The following is an 11,858-nucleotide window of genomic DNA, read 5'->3' as shown; positions in this document are numbered from 1 at the left end:
TGCTTTCGCAGGTGATACAAAAACAGTCTTAAACAAAATGTTTAATCGCAAGTTTATAAATTCCAAAGTCATGATTCTATTCCTGTCAACCTCAGTAAGTTCAAATATTTATATATGTATTACATTTATATAAATAAATTTTGTAACATGATTGTACAATATATTTAATAAGAACTCAAACACCAAGATTCTTAGAAACTGCTTTATTCCTTTCTTGCATAGCACCTCAAACTGAAAATATGTTATCAAAACTTCACACAGCTAAAAACATGACATCCCAATATACAGATGTATATAATCAATATGTTTGCTTTATTTTTAGTTGTAACTTGGAAGTTTTCAATAAACTACAAATTTGACAAACCCATCTTGATATTTAACTAAAATCAATAAAATTCACATGTTCCTCATGTTTTTCTCAATATAAAGCACTGTTACCATGTGACCACTGTAGGAAAAGATCGAGTAAATACATCTTTTATTCTGTACGCACACGAAGGTTTTTTTTTTTTTTTAATTTCGTTTAATGTCCTATTAACAGCCATGGTCATTTAAGGACGTGCTTGGTTTTGGAGGTGGAGGAAAGCCGGAGTACCCAGACAAAAACCACTGTCCTACAGTCAGTATCGGACACACTAAACAGCTGTTCAACATATCAGCAAATATTTATAACATTTCATGACGTAACACCATATACCAAATCAATCTTAACACTGTAAATCCAATACTGTAAATTAGTATTTTTCATATAACAAAATAAAACAATACTTCAAATTATTGCAGAGGGCAACATCCTGTCTGATATGTTCTGTTAGACCATTAACCAGTCATTCAAATAAAGTGTTCCTCGTAATGGATATACCGCAAATTTAATTTAAGAGAAAAGTTTTCTCGATACAGTAAAATGAAAAAAAACTTTTCACATACCGGTACTTAATATTAATGATGTAGAAGATCATGTGAATAAGTAAAGCTAGTAAAAAATAAGTACTGTTAGTTGTAATAATGATCGGAATCTGCAGAAAGAAAAAGTGAGGAGACAAATTTTTGTCAAAGAGTTCAATTTCACATAGAAAGTTGTAATTATCAATGTCTCTTATAATGATTCATTTAATATGGGAATGAAACGATAATACAATTGAACCTTGTTACCTTGAATTCAGTAGGGTCATGAACAATTTCAGGATTTTCCGAGTATTCAAGGTAACGGAGAATATTTTATATATAATTTAACTATCGGGACTGAATTTTCGCTTCAATTTAAGCAGGGTCTTCGATATATATTGAAGTTCACAATAACGAAGTTTGTCTGTTGTTAAATGTGAGAGGGAACTTATTGAGTCATCAGTTTACCCTCCAGAAATATCTCCGTAGGTTTTTAATGCTGTACAATTTGATAAAATTCACCCTGTATCATGGACAGCCAGCGGTCACAACAGGCAAATAAATCACATCAATTTGTGACTATCAACAAATTCATCAATATCTGACCAACAATGTAAAATACAAGTATAAAAGACACTTAACACTCTCTATCTGCTACACACATACCATAATCCTACACACAGAAAAAATACACACCGTACTCCTACACACAGAAAAAATACACACCGTACTCCTACACACAGAAAAAATACACACCATACTCCTACACACAGAAAAATACACACCGTACTCCTACACACAGGAGAAATACACATGGTACCCCTACACACAGGAGAAACATGATGGACATTATCAACTTTCAAAATACAGACACGCACACGGTAAACATTTATCAACATCCAAATCACACATCCTGAGAAATGAGTGTCTTTCTATCAACATTCAAACTTCACACCAAGAAAATGAAAGTCTTACCCACATCATCATCGAACAGACAAGGAAAAATCAAGATATATTCAATGTATTAATAGAGCACTTTCAGACAACAGCCCTACTTACGGCTTCACCCACCACAGGATAGCTAAGTTCACTTGTCATGTAAATACAACTATTATGAATGTCCTTTCCAATGAAGTTTAAAGTGTTTTTATATAAATATCTGGAATATTCAGATACGAAAGTCTCCCAACACCAATTAAGCAACAGTCTAAATCTACAGTAATAGATAGCTAGAAATATTGCTATTTTAAATACATTAGTTTTAGGTCTTCATCTCATTTCTTAATGTAGAGTAATATCTATATTGAAAGTCAGTATGATTTGCATAATATCTCATAATAAAGCTGTCTTCTTTTACAATATTTGGAATTGCTTTAATTAGATGAATTTTGGTGTTTTTTTGAAAATACAAATTCACTCTCTTTTGAATTAAAATGTAAGGCTTATGATGATGTTAAAGTTCCTCCTTCAAACTTTTTCCAAATGAAACTGTGGCTTTTTCTTTGATAAACTTTTCAAAGTCATCGACCTCGCGTTGACGGTCGTACTGAACAGGGTTTTCCTTATTGTTAGCAGGAGCCCAGTAGATGGTTGGGAATCCACCAACACGGTATGCCTCTGGTGCTTCATTTGCTGTTGCATCCATTTTGGCAATCACAAGATTCTTCTCGTTTTTGAAATGCTTGGCAAGCTCGGCATACTTGGGTTCAAGTGATTTACAGTGTCCACACCAGGGGGCGTACAGTTCAATAAGGACGTCCTTGGTGGTGTCCATGACGACGTCCTTAAAGGAGTTTCCTACCACTGTCACCACTGGACTAGTCTGCTTCTTTGGCACTTTCTGTGATTTGATAACCTGGGTCAATTTTCCTGAAAATTGACAAAATATATTTTTTTATTTTCCAAACAAATCTAATCTCTATCATTATCTCATCAGAATTTTTATTTCTGGTGTACACTCATACCTAAGACATCTTGTATGAAATATAAATCTGTATCATAAGAAATGTAGAAATATCAATAAGATTAGAAATGGAAGAGTCCAAATATTTTTTGATAGAAGAGAAAGAATGTGATGGCCAGATTGGGACTCAACAGGGGGCTTCCAAACTCTAACCATTTGACATACCAGGCCAAGCCAAGTTACATTACAATGCATTCTCCCTTCTTCAATAAAGTCTTTGACCCTAGTGACACACACAAGACCTAAAGCTAGTCCACTTTTGTGGGTATATTTAGTTGGGTAACAAATTTAATTGTTGAGGAAACATACAACTACCGGAGCTATCTGGCCAATAGTGTTTATCCCAGTCCAGGTTCACTTTACATTTATCAGACACAGAAAAAGGGAAGCAATAAGTTTAAGTGAACCAGTAACCCTAATGGAGAGTGAGGGATATGATAGAATTTTGTAAAAGAAAATTAATTTTCTGCTAAGAAATTTCATGTGATGCTTCAACTAAACACTGGTCAACTGTAATCTAATAACATGTCATCAGACATTGCAATGAATTGTCTGTCTTGTTTGTTAAGACATCCTTGCAACAACGATGAAGACTGACCTATCTGTCGGTTAATTACACCCACAGTGGTCAGTTGTACCCACCAGTTAGTGGTCACTACTAACCTGCACGGAACTTGTTGAGGAACTCCTCTACATCATCATCGTCCCACTCATCCATGTCGTCTAACTTGAATCGACGGTTCTTGCTATCATAACAGCCGATGTTTAGTTCCTCCCCAGATTCTTCCAGACGGAACTCGGAAATGAGTCGCTTATTTTCTTCTTCATCAGCTACTGCAAACAGGATGTCCTTGTTGCTTGCAGCCACACGGGCAACACGATTCCGCCACAGCTGGGTCGCTATGGAAATACAGGTAAAATTCAAGTAAAATATAAATAGGTGTTAACTGGAGTAAACAAATTATTTCAGAAAAAAATCTGAACTAGATAGCATGGAAAAACTACACAAATTGAGATGGACTGTAAAAACTTGTTAGAAAGAGGGAAACAATCCTCCATATTCCCCTCAGACAAGGGCACTATTTATTTAATTATACCGAATATTGTTTCAGGTCATGTGATTAGGAATTGACCAATAGTAAGGCGAGAATCTTACATAAGGTATAATAACAAATATTGTTTAATGATGAGTGGATAGAGTGACGATAGACAGCAATTTTAGCAAAAAATCTGGACACAAATTACGCCTTTATTTTTAATAGTGCAGGTCAAGGTCACTGATCTGAACTTCAGGGGAGAAATTTATTCCAATACTTAACTGATTTAATATCATTACTTCACTATACTCTTTTGTATAATAAACTTAATCTGGTCAATCTGAAAGCGATGTATACCATCTCTGTGATCGAAGCTCCAGTCCACGGCGTAGAAGACCAGGCAAAGTGGGCGTCTAGATTTGTAGTGTTTCTCCTGATCAGGGACATACTGGCCGACAAGTGGATGTTTATGATCCTGAATAAACTTCTGAACATCTTCTGGAGTCGCGCCTTCCTCCTGTCAACACAATCCAACATCATTACACTAAGTGAAAATTCTACCATTATAATGACAATAAATAAAATTCTTTAGAATGTGTTAACAATAACCAATCTAGTTAAAATTGTCTTTACAAGGTTTTTGAGTACCATGTGTAAGATTCCACTGACTTAATTAGCTGACTTTTATAAACACATCTGCTTCATATGGGGTAAAAGCACATTGCTACCAAATATTTCCAGAGTGGCTAAAAAGTTCACTTACCATGTTGAAAATATGCCATTTGGGTTCGTACTTGGTGTAGAATCTCTCAGGAATGAAGACCACCACCGACTTGGGATTGACCTTGTAGTGACTACGAACATCCTTAGAAACAGTATGTCCAAATGTGAAATCTTCTCTCAAGTCATTAGCTGTAAAAGAGAATTACATTACAGTATTGAGTGCAGTTAAAAGTGAAGCAACAAGTTTGATATCAAACCTTATTACAAGGCTAAATTATAGTGACTTTTTAACATCATAAGTCAAACATCATTTACTGTTACAATAAAATGAAAATTTCAATAATTGCTCTGAACATAAATAATTTACTTGACTAGAACCAATAGTTGGGTGTAATGTAATTAAATGTGCTATAACAATTTGTGTAACTTTACTAAATGTATCAAAATCAGCATGTTGACTATTAGGGCCGGGACGATACACTGGTGGATCGCGATCCCTTTCACTACGATACCTATATCGATCCAAATGCAATTTTACTATACCTATATCGAAACTGTGTTTTGCTCTTATTGTTTATTTGTTTAATACATAAATGAATATTCTTCAGAAAGACTTCAATTCAAAATAAATGACAATTGTCAAAAACCAAAGTATTATCGATTTCCGCGAAACCAGAGCACTACCCTGAAAGTGAAAGCAGTTAAATGATTGGTTGAGGCCGGCTGCAGTAGGCCAATCAGAAAGCTTTTGACAAATACTCGTTCATAACAAACCAAACATCACGGCGAACAACTGGGTAGCTTTGAAATCGCCTCTGGGATCAAAATTTGATGTATGGAAAAAAGTATTATGTTTGAATATGGTTTATTTATGTATCACGATATGTATCAGATCGTAGCTCTAGTATCGGGATACGTATCGCATCGGGGCAGCACTGTATCGTCCCACCCCAATGACTATAGAAAATATGACAGTATCGAGTGCATACCTGCGTCCATGTAAACTCTGAGAAGTGGGTCGTTAATGTTGTCAAAGAAGCCCATAATAGTGATCTGGTCCTTCAGCATATAGTATTTGACCTCCTTTCTCGTGTGTTTGAGCTTGGAGGCTTCACCCTGTTGCTTTATCATGTAATTTATAATTCCTGAGGAAATAAGCAAACATAGATGAAATTTTATTTATTTCAAATCTTTATTCATGTTTATTTACAATTTATTTGGTGAAAATCAATTAGGCAAACAACTAATTATATAATGAGTCTTATTTTGAAATTACTCAACAAATCTGAAATGGGTTGCAATTGATTCAAATCAAATTTCAAATGAATATAATTTACCTGAGACATCTCTTTCTCCATTGTAATCTGAGTCCCTGCCTTTCCTAAACATTTTCAATGTTGGGTAGCCTGTCACACCAAACCTTGTACCCAGTTCTGATTCTACAGTAGCGTCCACCTTTCCTAGAGGGATAGGCTCGTCTATATTTGCCAGTCGCTTGGCGGCTTTCTCATACTCTGGGGCTAGCTTTTTACAATGTCCACACCTATAAATTATTTAAAGGAACACATCAGAGTATAGTTTGACATACAATAAAACAATCAAAGTCTGAGAAAACAAAAACCACACTCCTGACTTGATGAAGCAAAGGCAAAATATGAATAAAAAGAAGTTCAAATAGAGATGCTACTTCTGTTTCGTAAATGACACCAGTCCTATAAACCCCAGGTAAATTTTCACACTAAGTACTGTATACAAATCTGATACATTTCTCTTCTTTCAACAACATGCAAACCAAGTAGAATATATCTTAATCATCCTCCCTAATTTCACCAGTAAACAAATCTTTCAGGTTCTGTCATATTTTCAATGTGTTTTCCAACATTTCCACTAGAGCACAAATATCATATTATGTCATATCTATTCCCACACAGCTTATAATCTTCAAATATGCAAATAGGATTCTAGGATTCGGCCACATTTCCAGACTGTGAGTAGTGTGATGCAATATCTACTGGAAGCTGCCATGTTCCCCAACATACTGGTATTCAAAATCAAATCTATTATACTTTGTCCAAGTACTGCCATCAAAGAACAAATATTTCCTAAGATGTCTTATCCCCCCCCACACACACACACACACACACACACACACATACAGTACAAGTAAAAGTGAATGTGAAAATTATATAGCATCTTAGGAAAATCATTGTTATATGTTTTTTAACTTTAAATTGAGTACAATGAGTGGATGTAGATTTAAAATAAATAATGTGGTCACTCACCATGGAGCATAGAATTCTAACAGTACAAGGTCAGCACTGTCAATAAAGTCCTGGAATGTGTCGGTGGTGACTGTCACTACAACTTCTGGAGGTGGCGCCCAGTCGGGTGCTGCCATCTTCTCCATATACTTAACAATACCTACAAAATACAAATCAAAATACTTTATTACTCTCTAGACACATGTTACACTTATCACACAACATTTATTATACAGCATACGTCATTTACTCTACAAAACAGGTCACACAGAATGTACATTAATTAACGAGTCATGAGGTAACATGTGTAATGTTACACAGTGATTTTTAGAGTTCATGATCAAAATTACAGCTAAAATTTGGACTTGGAAGTTGTATTTAAGCTTAAAATATTTCTAAAATAGGATGAGAAATATTTAAAAACATACAAGGCAGCCCAATCCAATAACAAGAAAGTAACCCGAACATAGACAAGAGTAGATGAGGTTAAACATACCACTGGTCTCCCTTGGCCCCTCATAGTCACTCACAACACCTTTCTTAAAAAACTTCAGAGTTGGATATCCAGAAATTTCAAACCTACAAATAAATAAAATACAAAACATCAGCTGTCACTTATTAAGATACACAATATTTCTATGAAAACCTATTTATTTCTTACTTTTTTCCCTTTTTCATTAAAGTAAATAAATCAAACAAAAGGGAACAATACACCACCTCGGCTGGATCCAAAGTGAAATACAATTTCAAGTAAACAATGTCTCCTCAGAAACTATTTTCAGCATTTTTCAGCATGGGGAATTACTCTTTGATATCTCACCCAGTCACAGGAACACAATTATTACAAATATGTTTGGAAACTTAGAGTTGGATTACAAATTAAGTGGATTGACCTGTTTATATATGTTGACATGTATGACCGTAAGGTGTAGAAAAATGATTGATATTTTTATGTATGCATGTTTCCTTCCACATAGCGATATTGAATACACTGTAGTTGAAAACGTACGCTGAAGTGCCGACCAGAGACAAGGATAGCTTTTCCTCTCATTTTCACTTTGGCAGAAGTTCTGATGTTAATTGGCCCATATCAGATTTTTTCACTGATTTGGGATGGGGCCTTTTTATCTTATTTTGGGAATAAAATTGGTGAATTGGGTAAAGTTGTTTTTTTCATTAGGGAATTGGACTTAAATAATTTCAATTGGGAATATTTAATTGGGCCCATTACTGGCCTCAAAAAGCCATCAGAAAATCCCTAGTTGACTGGCAGTAAACGGATGATAATGTTAAATACCTCTCTGCCAGTTCAGATTCCTGTGTGGCATCAATCTTGGTTAGTAGGACTGGTGGTTCATTTGTAGACAGTTTTTTGGCAGCAGCAGCATATTCAGGAGCTAGTGATTTACAATGTCCACACCTATGAAAAACAACATACTTTTAACACATAAGCATTAAGTGTAACTATTACAAGCGTAACTCATATTAGCATTGTTAATTTCAAAACAGCAAACAGATATAATCATACTAAAATTAATGTTAAACTGTTTATACTTGACCATCAAAAATGATATTCTTTATTTTCACAAAAATTTAACAGGGTTCAACAAGCTGTGCTTGCTATATATGATGATTATTATATAGTCATTTGAAATTAAATTAATATTCTTAATAATATACCGGGAAGATAATACATTATTATATAATATCAAATTAAAATATAGCTATTTCATCCTTTTACAATACAATTTATAGAATTAAGATAAAGGATATACGTATCAACATATGGCTGAGAGTGACACAAAAATCAGTCTTCTTTATGTTTTAAATGGCAAAACAGACATTTACCAGGGAGCATAAAACTCGACCAGGACATTATCATTGGCTGCGATGGTATCGTCAAAGTTGTCTTTTGTCAACACCATGACACCATCTCCTTCTTCGTCAACATCTGTAAACAATTGGTGTAAACATATATGTATGTATCATTCTGTAGTTCATATAATTTACGGTTTTAAGAAATTGTTTATTAGAGATTCAACTGAACCCTGGATTTTTTTTTTAATAAACAGGATGATTTATACTAAAGAGTGGTCAATGAACTGGACAGAAGTGGTAAAAATTAACTCTAACTAGCTATCTATTGCTCTTAAATTATACATATACTACCACTAGGGGGAACTCCCATCAGTCACAGAACTCAGGTAGATATATATATACAACTGTATAGGGTGACCTTTTTCTCTCCATTTTTACACAAGTTACACACATATATATAATGTTACACCAGTATCGTTAGAGGTCCAACATAGCAAGAAACTTTTGATATGCACCATTGCAGTCCGAACAATAATGTCAGATAATAAATTGGCAGGTTATAGCAGTCTCTTGTACAATACTAAATGCTCTATATCCATATCAATAATTATACAAGAAATGAAATAAAAATAATGTTCACTTCTGGTAACAGATTTGAAGCTAGCAAGATGGTCAAAGTTTAGTTCCAAACATTATTAAACAAATTAATTTCAAAGATTTTAATGGATATTGCCTCTACAACTGAATCCGGTAAGCTGTTCCATATATCAATTTTCTGAATCAAAAGGAGTATTTGCAGATGTTCAATCTTCAGCGTAAAGTCACGGTCTATGCGCATGCGGAATAGAACACCTATATGGGACTAAATGGGTGTTTTGGGGTAAATAAATATCTCATTTTTCCATCTATGTAAAGTAGCTGTTATGTCATGATTTTATTGTATTCGCACCAAAATCTTAGCAACATCAAAAGGTGTCGGAGAATTCCACGTTTTCATATAGTAGTGCGCTCTGGCCCTACACCAGACATTGCCGGGCTTAGCAGAATTTGGTTGTGCGGAAAGACTTTTGACCAAGAACTGTATAATGGTGACACAACACGCAAAAATAAGATTATGCAGGGCATCTCACAGCACCTCAATACAATTCAACAATGTTATTGTGAGGTAGAAATTATTTTTGTCCGACTTTAAGTGACAGAGATGTAACAAACAGAAATGTGGGACTTGCATTGTAAACATTGTATTTACCGTATCATAACGTGGACACGTCACAATCACCGGTACGTAAACAATACATGTTCCCGCATGCTTGTTAAATTGACAATAACAAGGAAACTGGCGTTAAATATCTAACATATTGTCAATATGTATCACGATGAAAAACAAGCATCTTATTTCATTTTAGTGTTCGTTAACCCGTCGGGATGGGAGGAGGAGGGGGGGGGGGGGGGGGGTGGCGGTTGTCAGAACGAATCGAACACATTCGTATCATCGTATGGTAACAATTGTTTGCAAAATATACCTTCATCCTCATCTTCCTCTTCATCATCGTCTTCAGCTCTTGCAACAAATAACAATGATGCAACAAGAAGTAGAATAAGATATCTCTTGATTTCCATCTTCAGTCTCCAGAAGCACACGATTCTTAGTAAACATGGACCGAACAACTTTGCCGACTGAAAACCGGAACAACGTCCACAAAATTAGTTCTCATTTCCGTTTAAAGAATATATTTGTGTGAAAAGTTAATTTCATCATTTTAATTGCGTCTATTTAAACAAATGTAGAAACCATTTACAGAATTACCAAAAAAATGTAGTGAAACGTCCAAATTGGAATTTACTTGACCAGCCTGCGTATGAATAAAAGATATGAGGTCACTAGCCAATCAAAACATGACAAGTTTTGAAGCTCCCGCAAAAATACTTCGACACGTCGAAAAAGTTTGCTGAATGCCCCTCCCACTCAGTTGATTTATATTTTTTTCTCTTCTGTATACCGGACATAAAGGCCAGAAGAAACTTGGACTAAAAGCAGAAGAGTTTATGTTAATTAAATCAAAAATATACAGTACTTAATATAGAATCTATATACTTATCATCCGTCACATTAATATAGACAGTCTATATATATGTTTCTGCTGGTATAACCTTTTAACAAAATATACAGCCAAGTTGCTATTAAAATAAATATTGACAAGTATTTTTTGTTTATTTGACAATATTTGTTGGTTTATTTTAGACTAGGCCTGATCAGTATGATACATGTATGTCCATTCAGCCACGGCTGACTTCAGTTTTTGTTACAGTCTGCATGTATTTGGACTAGGCCACAGGCGCGGATCCAGGAATTTGAAAGGGGGGGGGGGGGTTCCAGTAATTTTTCGGCATAGCCGTCTAATTTTGTTTTGACCCCGGATATGACGCGACAGGTGGCGTTACTGGTCAAGATGAAGTATGTGATTGGTCAATGTAGCGGTCAGTGCAAAATGCAGATATACAGTTAAAAACGAAACAAAGTTAAAGGGACCTCACGGTAAACCAATATTTATTTTGTATTTTTCGGCATAGCCGTCTAATTTTGTTTTGGCCCCGGATATGACGCGACAGGTGGCGTTACTGGTCAAGATGAAGTATGTGATTGGTCAATGTAGCGGTCAATGCAAAATGCAGATATACAGTTAAAAACGAAACAAAGTTAAAGGGACCTCACGGTAAACCAATATTTATTTTGTATTTTTTATCATATTATTGGGTATATCTTTTGAAAAAATAACCTTCTGAACAATAACCATTCGAATTTGATGTATGTACATAAAAACATCAATTATCAATTATTAAAAGGTTATCACTCTGAATATGCAAATTTTGTGACATATACGATAAATGCATGCGCACAACAAACTAAAACACATGGAAACAAAAATGGCTTCCAATGTGAATCGACTGCGGTTGAAAACGATAACAGCTTCCGCAATGAAGAGAATAATAGGAAAATGGGTCAAACACAATCCTAGAATTAAACTTGGGAAGCAGTACAATAGATTGTAACAGTTCAAACATGAAAACAGCAGTAATACGGACGCCGCTCGTATTCTGCTTGATTGTTTGATAGCAGGTCATGACAATCTCGGTAATATTTACACAAACTCGGTAATAGTTCCACAAACT

The 11,858-nt window shown here is 34.9% G+C and overlaps 1 protein-coding gene across 1 annotated transcript; it reads right to left on the bottom strand.

Annotated features, from left to right (window-relative positions):
• Positions 1–188: 188 nt before the first annotated feature.
• LOC117344029 (protein disulfide-isomerase A4-like) lies at positions 189–10,378 on the bottom strand. The gene is made up of 11 exons (XM_033906626.1): positions 10,211–10,378; positions 8,718–8,820; positions 8,167–8,289; positions 7,366–7,448; positions 6,891–7,029; positions 5,946–6,151; positions 5,598–5,753; positions 4,649–4,797; positions 4,243–4,402; positions 3,512–3,748; positions 189–2,754 (listed from the first exon to the last, which is right to left on the bottom strand). Exons 1-11 carry the CDS (start codon positions 10,305–10,307, stop codon positions 2,339–2,341), a joined length of 1,869 nt encoding a protein of 622 aa, XP_033762517.1. The 5' UTR covers positions 10,308–10,378; the 3' UTR covers positions 189–2,338.
• Between the last annotated feature and the right edge of the window lie 1,480 nt (positions 10,379–11,858).

This window comes from Pecten maximus, chromosome 15 (assembly GCF_902652985.1).
Source record: "Pecten maximus chromosome 15, xPecMax1.1, whole genome shotgun sequence".
NCBI lineage: Eukaryota > Metazoa > Mollusca > Bivalvia > Pectinida > Pectinidae > Pecten > Pecten maximus.
The sequence above is the reverse complement of the archived record's forward strand: the minus strand, read 5'-3'. Positions and strand labels throughout refer to the sequence as shown.